At 36.2% G+C, this 13,243-nt stretch overlaps 1 protein-coding gene across 2 annotated transcripts in view; it reads right to left on the minus strand.

Annotated features, from left to right (window-relative positions):
* The window catches only part of AGPS (alkylglycerone phosphate synthase), a 141,205-nt gene that overhangs the window by 84,635 nt on the left and 43,327 nt on the right, over window positions 1-13,243 (minus strand). For both annotated transcript variants that reach the window (XM_032638171.1, XM_032638170.1), the window contains exons 3-8: window positions 11,804-11,894; window positions 9,604-9,724; window positions 9,434-9,508; window positions 4,238-4,309; window positions 2,659-2,738; window positions 1,119-1,199 (exon numbers count right to left, since the gene is read on the minus strand). In XM_032638171.1, coding sequence (XP_032494062.1) covers window positions 1,119-1,199; window positions 2,659-2,738; window positions 4,238-4,309; window positions 9,434-9,508; window positions 9,604-9,724; window positions 11,804-11,894 — 520 coding nt within the window. The remainder of the gene's footprint in view (window positions 1-1,118; window positions 1,200-2,658; window positions 2,739-4,237; window positions 4,310-9,433; window positions 9,509-9,603; window positions 9,725-11,803; window positions 11,895-13,243) is intronic.

Raw genomic sequence — 13,243 nt, forward strand, 5'->3', positions numbered from 1 at the left:
AAAGGTAGGAAAGAGGGGTCTCTGTAACCCAAATTGAACAAAATAGTCAGTTCATCACCAGCGAACTGGACTTTCTAACTTTTGTTTACAAAAGCTGAGTTACAGTCATCTTGACCATATTTGAAAGGGCTGAAGAAACCAATACATTTTAATAATTACCGCTTAAAATCCATGAAGAGAACCTCAAGTTTCCTAAAATTCATTAGGATCCCAAAAAAGTGCTATAAGGACTCCAGGGGTTCCACTTATTCATGAGGTGAGCAGTTTTCAATAAAATTATGCTTTGAAAATTTCAATGAATAGCAAATACCAACATCTACCCAAATTGATCAAATTTATCATTAATTTCTGAGAATTCTGTGTCCAACTTGTTCTGTTTCGCTCCATTCTTACGACCTTGTTTCAAGTCACTATCAGCTCTTGTCCAAATTATTGCAGCAGCCACTTAATCCACCTTTACGTGCCCATCCATCCTCCACACAGTAGCTCACGAAAACTAAATACAAAGGTAAAGTTCAAACATTTGGGGCTTTATGATCTGACCTCTTCATGTTTTCCTGGCTTCACCCTTTACCACTACTATATGTACACTCACCCAAAATACAAACACCAAGAATATGTGTTCTCCCATATACACAGACTAGATCTCAGCCATATTCAACTATCTGCAGATCCTCCAAAGCAACAGCTGCCTGTACATCTTCCGCACATGCTGCTTCCCTTGACTGGATTGTTCTCCCCAACGCCATTTCCTTTTCACTCTCACTCATCCTAATTTAATCCTCATTTTAAATGCCGAGTCCTCTGTGATACCATCTTTGTTCAACTCCTTCTCTTCGAACCCCATTTGATGAGCCTAAATACCCCACATTTAGCCAGGCTTCACCTAGAAATTCTCACTGAGTCATATGTCTATTTACCTAACTTTCTGTCATAATATAACGTAAGCTTTCGTAGGGTAGGGGATGGGTGTCTTATTCACTACTGTGTTCACAGCATCTAGCTCAGTATCTGACCCACATCAGAAACCGAACAAGCTTGTTCAGTGAATATATTGTGAAAGGTACTTTATTCATAGAGGGGATACACAGCAGTTTTGAAAATTTTAAATAACATACCTGTCTTTCCAACTCTTGTCCTGTTATGCCAGCCTCTACATGAGCTGTCAGATTGTTCTCATCAACCCAGAGGATTCGATTCTGTTGCAAAAGAAGAAAGAAGTCTCATCTCCAGGAACAGACACTTTCTCAGGAAATATAACCTCCTAACTGAAAGCAGCAAGTGACAAGATAGAAATTAAGCAAGTAGGGTTACCCACACTAGAAAGCTCCACTTGTTCTTGACTATACAACATGACAGACATAGTAACACAGGCAGTATATTGCACTGGTTTAAAACACAGACATTCAGAAAGTGAGAAAGAGGGTTTCAGATAAAATGAGACTAAAAGAAAGCACCAAAAGCTAATGCGGGCCTTGTCTGAATCCCCATTTGAACAATGAAATGAATTATAGAATAAAGACAATTTTGAGACAACTGGAAAATGAATGTGGACTGGATATTAAATGATATAAGGAATTACTTTTAATTTTGCCAGAAGTGATAATAATATAGTGAGAAAATGTCCTTTTTAAAAGAAATACACAGAAATATTTGGTGTAAAGTAGCATACTATCAGGATTTGCTTTAAAAATAGTACAGGAAAAAAGATAAAGCCAATGTATGTAAATAATTATTTTATCTAGAGACTAGAAATACTATTCTCTCTACTTTGATGCTTGAAAAACTTGAATAAAATAACAATAAATATTAAATTTTTAATTATAATAGAAGATTATATAAACAGGAATATTGTTGACTATACAAAGATTAAGTTCATACCCAAACTGAAACTTTAACATAGCACAATGGCCAACTCTTGGACCATAATGAACCAAAATTTCACAAAATAATCCTAAAGTTTATTAGCACCTTCATTAATTTTAAGTTAATTTTAAAATTAACTAGCTCTTCTATTCTTCCAAAAGCAAAAGTGCAATAGCATTAGTACAAATTTGGGGAACAACTAAGTTTTGATGATTCAAATTAACATTAACAAATATTTTTTTTTTTTTTTTTTTTTTTTTTTTTTTTTTTTTTTGTTTTTTTTTTTTTGTTTTTTTTGTTTTTGTTTCTTTTTGCGGTACGCGGGCCTCTCACCGTTGTGGCCTCTCCCGTTGCGGAGCACAGGCTCCGGACGCGCAGGCTCAGCGGCCATGGCTCACGGGCCCAGCCGCTCCGCGGCATGTGGGATCTTCCCGGACCGGGGCACGAACCCGTGTCCCCTGCATCGGCAGGCGGACTCTCAACCACTGCGCCACCAGGGAAGCCCTATTATTTGTTTTTTAACAATACATCAGGTCATCTATTGTATCACTATTCCAATCCATGCTTCTCAAATTGTCAATTTCACATGTCAATTTGGTAGAATCCATCAAGATATATGACTTAGAGTAAGAGTGAACTTAAGCTTTTAGAGGTCTGAAGACAAAGGTAAAATATAATGATGAAAAAATTTTAAACAAATTGGACAATATACCTTTTTAAAAATAACTAAGACTGAGCCATAAAGACAACTTTTAAACACTATCTTCAAATACATCTTAAATTATCATATACCATTTGTGAAGTGTCCAAAGAAATTATTGTTCTTGTCTCATCTGCAGGACACATGAGGCCATATGAAACACTTGTTCCTCCTGCCAAAATAGGAAACAACAACTATGCTTAAATATTTTACTTTTAGCTACATTTCTAGGGTAAATCCCTAAGTCAAAGTATACAGATAGGTCCTCTAGGAAATAATACCTATTTCTACTTTGCAAAATGTAATTTGCAAATGCTAACACACTATAAGCAAACTCACCTTAATTTTATGGTGCATGCCAAAATGAAGAAATATTATGGAGCTGAAAGTAATGGGATATGGCTCCATCCCCCGGGCACACTCAAGTGAAGCCCCTAGCATTTTGTGGAACTCCAAAAACATGATTAGAAAAGTTCTAAGCTAATGATTACTGTGGAGAGATAGCGTAAAAGAAAAAATACGCATCCTATACAACTAGAGACACCATTATCTCCTTTCTGCCATATTTATGAGATTCACTTATCATTTAAAATATTATTTTATACTCCCATGCAAAAAGGCTTTAATAAATTAGAATATAAAGTTAAAACTGCCCAGATTATATGATATTCAAAAACAAATTTATATGTTCTTTGGTGAAAAAGTGATTTTTAATATAGAATAATTAATATATAGAAGAATTTAAACAATGTACTCCTACTTAACATTTGTTGTCAAAGGAAAAATGCTTTCTTGATAACAATACGGAACAATACGGTGTTCTCAGTTCTTAACCAGATCTGTACCATCATATAGCAGAATAAAGTCTGAATTGGTACTTTCATATCTTTTGGACAGAATATAAGTGGAAGTCACCTTGATGCAAGTACAGGGGGTATTGATCTACACGGTGAAACAATGTTAAGAACATGTCTGTGATTAGTAACCACTATTTCTTGTCAAAGTCATTTGAAATCAGAAAAATATTTCATTATAAGTGGCAGTATAATGCCTTTTTTGCATGAATTCAACGATAAGTATCAGCTGAAGAAGGTATCTGGAACTTCTGATTTGCAGAGGTCCCATTTCCATTCCATCAATGCCAATTCAGTCAGTGAAGGCAATTTCCTTTGGCTTGTGTAAGCTGTTAAAATGATGTGGTTGGTGAATGATCAAGAGAGATTAAATTTATCTTAAAATGTAAAATAATGTTAGTTTTCAGTATTAAAAGATATTACTGATTTGGTCATCACTATCCTAGTTGCATATCCCGTCTTCTCAAAGATTTATGTTGGGTATAGTTAGCCTTTGAAAAATAATATTCTCTCTATTAAGATAAAGGTTAGAAAGTAATTACTAAAGCAGGAACATTTTCTTATTTAGGCAGTAAGTCACAGCTTCAATTAGGATCCACATGGGAAAGAAGCCATGAACTAAGGGTAAATCATGTCTCAAACAGTTTAGGTAGATCTATTCAGAACAGAAATAGGCCAGCATAACCAATAAACACCATAAACCAATTTTTCAAGATAACCATTTCATAATTATAAGAATGTTTTCAGTGGGATGGCACAAATATTTAAAATAGAACAAATTTACATCACATTAAAATTCAAAACACACAATACCTACCACCAATTGGTATGATACAAAGGTTATATTTGCACGCTAGATTCACAATCTTAACTACATCATCATGACACGCTGTTGAAAAAAGGGAAAATAAATTAATCACAAGGACATGAACAAAATCTGGGTAACCCTGCAAAACAAGGGTTTATAGAGTTCTTTAGTGTCTAAACTTTTCCTTCATTTATTCACTCATTAACACATTAAATCACTATATTTTTTAAAAAACCGTTTTCTATCTTTTTTAACTTTTCATTTTTAAATAATTTTACACTTACAAAAAAGTTGCAAAAACGGTACAAAGATTTCCTTCACCCAGTAGCTGCAAATACTAACATCTTATATAACTATAAAAACTATAAAAACCAAGCAATTGACACTGATACAATACTATTAACTAATCAAGAGACCTTATTCAAAATTTGCCAGCTGTTCCACTAATGTCCTCTTTTCTGGACCAGGATCACATACTGCATTTTAGTTGTCACATCTCCTTAGTCTTCTTTACTCTGAAATAGTTCCTCAGTCTACTTTGACCTTGACACTTTTGAAGAGCACTGGTCAGTTATTTCATATAATGTCCCTCAATTTGGGTTTGCTTATTTCCTTAGGATTAAATTCAGTTTATACATTTTGGCAGGAATTCCACAGAAGTGATGCTGTGCCTTTCTCAGTGCATTGTATCTGGAGGCGCATGATGTAGATAAGCCTCATTGCTGGTAATGTTAACTCTCATCATTTAGTAATACAGTACAGTAGTCCCTCAGTATCCACAGGGGATAGGTTCCAGGAGCCCTACAGACACCAAAATCTGGGAAGCTCAGGTCCCTTAAAGAAAATGACATACATACAGAGTGAAGTAAGTCCAAAAGAGAAAAACAAATACCGTATGCTAACACATATATATGGAATCTAAGGGGAAAAAAAATGGTCACGAAGAACCTAGGGGCAAGATGGGAATAAAGACACAGACCTACTAGAGAATGGACTTGAGGATATGAGGAAGGGGAAGGGTAAGCTGTGACAAAGTGAAAGAGTGGCATGGACATATATACACTATCAAATGTAAAATAGATAGCTAGTGGGAAGCAGCTGCATAGCACAGGGAGATCAGCTCGGTGCTTTGTGTCCACCTAGAGGGGTGGGATAGGGAGGGTGGGAGGGAGAGAGACGCAAGAGGGAAGAGATATGGGAACATATGTATAACTGATTCACTTTGTTATAAAGCAGAAATTAACATACCATTGTAAGCAATTATACTCCAATAAAGATGTTAAAAAAAAAAAGAAAATGACATAGTATTTGCACATAACCTACAGCACATCCTTCTGTATACTTTAAATCATCTCTAGATTACTTATAATACCTAATACAATGTAAATGCTATGCAAATAGTTGTAAATACAATGTAAATGCTATATAGTTACTGGCATGTTGCCTTTATGTAATTTTTTTTCCAAATACTTTTTTTTTTTTGCGGTACGCAGGCCTCTCACTGTTGTGGCCTCTCCCGCTGCGGAGCACAGGCTCCGGACCCGCAGGATCAGTGGCCATGGCTCACGGGCCCAGACGCTCCGCAGCATGTAGGACCTTCCCAGACCGGGGCACGAACCTGCGTCCCCTGCATCGGCAGGCGGACTCTCAACCACTGCGCCACCAGGGAAGCCCTCCAAATACTTTTGAACAGCATTGGTTGAACCTACAGATGCGGAACCCTTGGATCAGAAGGGCCAACTGTTAGGTTTCTCCATATAAAAACACTATAGGGCTTCCCTGGTGGCACAGTGGTTAAGAATCCACCTGCCAATGCAGGGGACAGGGGTTTGAGCCCTGGTCCGGGAATATCCCACATGCCGCAGAGCAACTGACCCCGCCTGCCACAACTACTGAGCCTGCCCTCTAGAAACCACAAGCCACAACTACTGAGCCCGCGTGCCACAACTGCTGAAGCCCGCGCGCCTAGAGCCCATGCTCTGCAACAAGAGAAGCCACAATGAGAAGCCCGTGCACCACAACAAAGAGTAGCCCCCGCGTGCTGCAACTAGATGAAGCCCGCGCACAGCAACAAAGACCCAATACGGCCAAAAATAAAAACAAGTAAATAAATAAATTTATTTTAAAAAACTATAATTAATAAATATCTCATGAGGAAATACTTTGATTACATAAATGTTTCATACTTTTGCCCACTAATTTTTGCATCCATTGATGATTCTTTATTGTTCTTTAAACAAAACTTTAAACATTAGACATGATATACTGCATACAAACTCCTTTCTATTGTACACACCAAAGGGTACTTTTCAGTGTAAAAGTAGAGTAAGTATTAAAAATCTGAAGGCAGATTTTAAACACCAAGCAAGAGGTGCTAAGACTCAATTTGACTAGCAAAAGGGAATTAAGGAGGGGAACAACATGGCAAAGAGAGTGTTTTAGAAAGATCAATCTCCTGATAAATGATGGGATGGCATGGAGGAAAAAGAGATTTGAAGCAAGGAAACCATGCAAAAATTGAGTATCACTTGCTTAGGACCTGAAAGGGAAATAAGGATACAAATGAAAATATACAAATTAATATCCATTTATGAAAGTAAAAATACTGTTCTATAAAAGTTATGATTGGGCTTCCCTGGTGGCGCAGTGGTTGAGAGTCCGCCTGCCGATGCAGGGGACACGGGTTCGTGCCCCGGCCGGGAAGATCCCACGTGCCGCGGCGCGGCTGGGCCCGTGAGCCATGGCCGCTGAGCCTGCGCGTCCGAAGCACAGGCTCCGTAACGGGAGAGGCCACAACAGTGAGAGGCCCGTGTACCATAAAAAAAAAAAAAAAAAAAAAAAAAAAAAAAGTTATGATTATCATTTCCCAGGTTTTCTTAAAGCTAGGAACATGTCATTTGCATCATTCCAAATTTAATAAAAATCCATTTTCGGGCTTCCCTGGTGGCGCAGTGGTTGAGAGTCTGCCTGCCAATGCAGGGGACATGGGTTCGAGCCCTGGTCTGGGAAGATCCCACATGCCGCGGAGCGACTGGGCCCGTGAGCCACAACTACTGAGCCTGTGTGTCTGGAGCCTGTGCTCCGCAACAAGAGAGGCCACCACAGTGAGAGGCCCGTGCACGGCGATGAAGAGTGGCCCCCGCTCGCCGCAACTAGAGAAAGCCCTCGCACAGAAACGAAGACCCTACACAGCCAAAAAAAAATAAATAAATAAATGAATTAATTTAAAAAAAAAAAAAAAAAAAGTTTAAAAAAAAAAAAAAATCCATTTTCAAGCTTTCAGATTAAGCCTATAAAGCTTACTATCTGTGGTAAAAATTTTCAATAAATGGAATACTAGTTCATTAATAATTAATAAAATACCCAAAGATGTCTGTTAAAAACCTTTAACAAGGCAAAACTATTTCAAGGATTGTCACCAAATCGGAAGCTTTCCTTTACAATGTTATTTGACACAGCACTCCCTCATCCCACCACCCACCCTATTTATTCTCTATCTTTTTACTGCGCCTTGTTTTCCTTTATAACATTTACCACCCTTTGCTACATTAAATATTTGTTTATTGTTCCATCTCCTCCCACCCCCACTTAATTGTATAGCACCTGAGAATAGGGATTTGTGTTTTGTTCAGTGTCTTATCTTCAATACCTAGAACAGTATCTAGCACATATTTTCACAGACCTAAAGTTTTGATATTTAGACTGCTGAAAATAATGTAGAAATTGAATAAGTGAAGTACTTCTAAAGAAGACTTTATTTTTATAAGTATACTTACCACAGACAACATACAATGTATAAGTAACTAACTACTTGTCCAAACTAAATGAAAGGTAGAAATAGCTACACTGTGTACAGATCACAATGGTGACAATTCCTGGTTTAAGTATGACTCCAAATCAGGAAAGTTACATATATTACAAGTTCTTACTCTTAGATAAGCCCTAGACATCCTATTAAAGCAACACGTAGAGTTCAGACTCAAATTACAGAGACTTAAAGACATCCACAATGACAGACTTCCTAGGTATGTGTACATATGTATATATACAGATATGGTGTGTAGATATTTAAACTGTAAGATGAGAAAGCCACCCCCACTCTATGGAATACCACATTGTCTCAAATTGCCATATTGTCTCAAAACTTACCCTCATGCAAAGAAAAACCTGAACTTTATTACCAAAAGGAAATTTACATTAAAGTTAAATAAAGGCCTCGGTGAACTGACAACCTGTTGGGAAACAAACTATTTCCAAGAAGTTCTTATACTGGAAGATTCAACAGAACAAAATTTTAGACTTGATTTGGGCACCAATACACTATTCAAATAGATTGTTTTCTCCCTATATATGTCACCCTCCTTCCTATCCCCAAATTCAAGTAGGATTTTTCCCTCAGATATTCCCTGCAAAGGAAAAGGATCACATCGAAGAACTGAGAGTCCATGAATGAGGCAATTTTTTGAAAAATAAAACACTCTATATAATCCTTTTATGGAATCTGAAGAGAAAAAAGGATCGGAAGATCAATAGAACTTCTTAAAAGGTACTTATGGACGGTAAGGAGCAGTATACCTGTATTCTGCTTTAAAGTTTCTGCTACAAGACGTGGATATAAAAACCATATATATAAATATAGTGCCTAAGCATCAGCAAAAGCAAAACAATAACAGAAAGCTCATCCATCCTCCATCTCAAGCCAAATCCCTAAATGAAATTAATTTCTCAAAATTTAATTATTTATATCAAAGACAATATCCATATTAAACAACTTGTTCACCAAGTTGTTATTCGTCTTATTCATCATTTGAATACCATATTTTTTAGCCCACAAGTTAACATCAACAAACTACTATTATTAGTTGCAGTAATCAGTTACGTTAAGAGTTTCTATACATCTAAATATATCATTGATTGATAATAATTTCATTAAGCTTTCAAATTAGCCCAAAATACATTTTTCTACTGACCTCGCAAAAGGATATGTACGTACTAAATGAAGATTTAATCATCAACAAAATTAATCATTAAAACCAACCATTCAGGATGATCATATTAAGAATGATGTGACCTTTAGAAAACTCTAAAAATATAGCGATCTATATTTTTTTAGCTCATATGTTTAAAAATACGTATTTACAATACTAAATTTACTTAAAATTTAACAATACTAAATTAATAATACAAAGAAAAACAAGAACTTACTTGGCCATAAAACTATATCAGGAATTCGCTGAAACATTCCTTCCCTGAGCAAAAATATCTCATGAAGACAATGACCTATTTTGAGGTTTAAAAAAGAAAATGCAAAAACATCTTAAATTATAGGAAATTTACAAATTAAAAATAAATAGCACTTATATAAAGTTGCTTACCATGAGCTCTAAATACTCGATCATCTGCTTCTTGTGAATATGAAATATTAACTTCTTTAAGGTCATGAAGAAAATCTTCATTTACAATAGAAGGAGGTGTATCACTAGGATTTAAGGATGCCTAGAAAATAAAATTGGTTTTCTCTGACTTATTTTTAGAAAATAAAATTTGAATACCTATGTTACAGAGAGTGACTATAAAATGTAAATTTTTACATCCAAATTAGGACAGAAGCATAGGAAAATAACAAATAATACATATGGAAACCAACTCTGTGACACTAACCAATTACAAATGCTCTGGTTAATCACATTCTGTAACATAAGTTATAAAAGCCTATGTTTTCTCTTTTGCTTCTATGGCCTACCTTTTCATTATTTCTAAAGATTACAATTAACGGGACTTCCCTGGTGGTCCAGTGGTTAAGAATCCCTGCTTCCACTGCAGGCGGCCAGGGTTCCATCCCTGGTCAGGGAACTAAGATCCCACACGCCGTGTGGCGTGATCAAAAAATAAATAAATAAAATAAAATAAAAATAAAGATTACAATTAAGAACAAGGAAGATAGCAAAGTCTCAAATCTTTGATTTTAGACTAGGGACACTGGGGGAAAGATAGTTAACTTTTGCATTAACTACATTTTCACCTGTAGATAAAATTTATCATTTCCTTTTATTATTTTTAAATGATCAGCAAAAAGCCTCCCAATAAGTAATAAACCCATTTTTACAGGACTGCTTTAAAACTCACAACATAATCATAAACTTGATACTTAATTTCAACTAACAGGTAACTTGAAAAGTAAATCTTCAACTTTAAAGCTATATGACATTGGGCAAGTCACCCAAGTTCTGCAAGCCTTGCCTTCTTCATCTGTTAAATGAGATTATCACCATCATACAGATACCATCATACAGATTACTATTTTGTCAAGTTATTGAAAACTGAAAGGGCTCAAAACAGAAAAAAGAAGTGCATGTAAAACTGGTGAAATTTCTGAATATGGTATATAGATTGCATCAGTGTCAAAAAAGTAATCACAAATAGTCAAAAAAGGAAATAGAAGAGATCTTTAAAGAAAAGTTAAAAGAATTTGGTTTGAGAGGGATAGAAATTAGCTGTTTAGCCTAATTTAATACTAGAATAAAATGTAACTGTGGATTTATAAATAAACCAAACAAGCACTCACTGAATACCTACAGTCCTTAATAATATGTTGGATATAGTGGATAATATAGTATAAGCCATAGTCCCTGCACTTATGCAAGTTATACTCAGAAGGACGCAGAATACCATGCCATAGCGAATAATACTAATAAATAATAAAGATTATATAAAGAAATGTTAACTATTTCATTAGTTTAATACGTATATAGTCTAAAGGATTCTAACCACCCCCGTCAGAAAAGTGATACCACATGAGCAAACTAAAATTCTCTATCACTCATATCTTAATCAAACTTTTACTTCATTTTTTTCAATCTTCAAATATTCTAAATGTTTTGTTAGTAAATGTAACATTATATTTTTATTTTAGATTATTCTATATTAATTCTAGATTACTGTCAGTTCATTACAAAACCTAAAAATAACAGCAACTTATATTTTTGTAACAAAGTTCTCTCACAGAATTCATTCATTTGAACTTCACTACTACTTGTGACACACAGGACAGACAGTTACAACTCTGAGGTTCAGAGAGGATTACAGATTTGCCAGATAAATCTCAGATAAATGCTGAGATTAGGCTCTATATCTGTGATGCTAAAAAAAATTTTTTTTTAAAAATCACCCCTAGAGGGCTTCCCTGGTGGCGCAGTGGTTGAGAGTCCGCCTGCCGATGCGGGGGACACGGGTTCGTGCCCCGGTCTGGGAGGATCCCACATGCCGCGGAGCGGCTGGGCCCGTGAGCCATGGCCGCTGAGCTTGTGCGTCCGGACCCTGTGCTCCGCGGCGGGAGAGGCCACAACAGTGAGAGGCCCGCGCACAGCAAAAAAAAAAAAAAAAAAAAAAAAAAAAAAAAAAAAAATCACCCCTAGAAAGCCTAACAAGGCTAATATGACTAGTAAACTTCTTAACAAAAAAAATAACAAATATATTAAATAACTATAACAAATTACTAAGATAAGTCTAATTAATTCGGGATTAAATATACACACACTCAGTTAAGAATATTATTAATCATTCTTATTTGCTTACTTTAGAGGTAGTTTTATGCTCCAGACTTACTCCAAGGGTATTTTGGATCCACTCTTTAAAAGTTGGCAAAACCATGCCACTAAGAGGGTACCTAAGGTACAAAGAATGTAAAACGTTAGAGTAAAGTATCTTCATTTAAGTTCAAATCTTAGATTCTATTTCTAGTAATGGTCAAGTTGTTCCTATCGAACCAACCCTCCCACATATAATGATAAGCTCTGGACAAAAACAAAACAAACAAAACCCAACTATTTGAGGGCAGTATAGATAGCCCCAAACCAGGCAAAAATAGGTGGTAAGGGAGTAAGAAGAAAACAGCCCTATATGAGTTTCCAGTTTTGTTTTATTTTTTAAACAGGCTTTAGCCCGAGGGAAAGCCCCAGCTAGCACCACAAAAAGAAAGAAGAATGCAGAAAACCTACAGTCTTCCTGGCTGAAAGAAAAAGAGGACAGTGTTCACAGTGAACACAGCATCTGGGAAGAGTACACAAAAATCACACAAATTCAGGAGGCAGTCAGAGGGACCTATGTATAAACTCTGTCCAAATGTCTCGCTGATCTTGAATTACACATGTATGGAGCAGACACACTAAGCAGCCCAGCTAAGCTTAAAAGAACAGAACAGATAATTCAGCTGCTCACCACCAAAGAAGGAAACTTGAGATGAATCAAGTTAATTGCTTGGTTTAAAAAAAAAAAAAAAAAGCCTCTTCAGAAGAATGTAACAGAATCCAGAGTTTCTACAACATATCATTAACAATGTCCAAGATACATTTCAAAATTACCAGACATAAACAAACAAGAAAGTGTGATCCATAATCAAGAGAAAAGGCAATTAATAAGAACCCCAAGATGGGGCTTCCCTAGTGGCGCAGTGGCTGAGAGTCCGCCTGCTGATGTAGGGGACATGGGTTTGTGCCCCAGTCCGGGAGGATCCCACATACCGCGGAGCGGCTGGGCCCGTGAGCCATGGCCGCTGAGCCTGCACGTCCGGAGGCTGTGCTCCGCAACAGGAGAGGCCACAACAGTGAGAGGCCCATGTACCGCAAAAAATAAATAAATAAATAAGGTTAAATAAGTAATAAATAAGTCTGTGCTCTTAAATACTATATGATGCTGCCTCTAGTCTGATTCTTTCCTTACCATCATTCCAAGTGAGATCATTATTCTAAATTCTTTATTGATGAATATTTATAAAATCACAGTAGCTATATTCAGTAATTTTCTTCACTATAATGTTCTTGCAACTTCTCTACTTCCCTCTCCCTGCCATGATGACAGAACAGCCAAATAAAACTATACTATATTATGGCTGCTTTATCTTTGTTTAATTTTATAAATATTTTATTTACAAAACATTGAAGTATAACATGCATACAAAAAGTAAGTGTATAGCTGAATGAATTTTTACAAAGTAAACCTCCCATGTAATCAGCATGC

The sequence above is a fragment of the Phocoena sinus genome, chromosome 7 (genome assembly GCF_008692025.1).
Source record: "Phocoena sinus isolate mPhoSin1 chromosome 7, mPhoSin1.pri, whole genome shotgun sequence".
Taxonomy (NCBI): Eukaryota; Metazoa; Chordata; class Mammalia; order Artiodactyla; family Phocoenidae; genus Phocoena; species Phocoena sinus.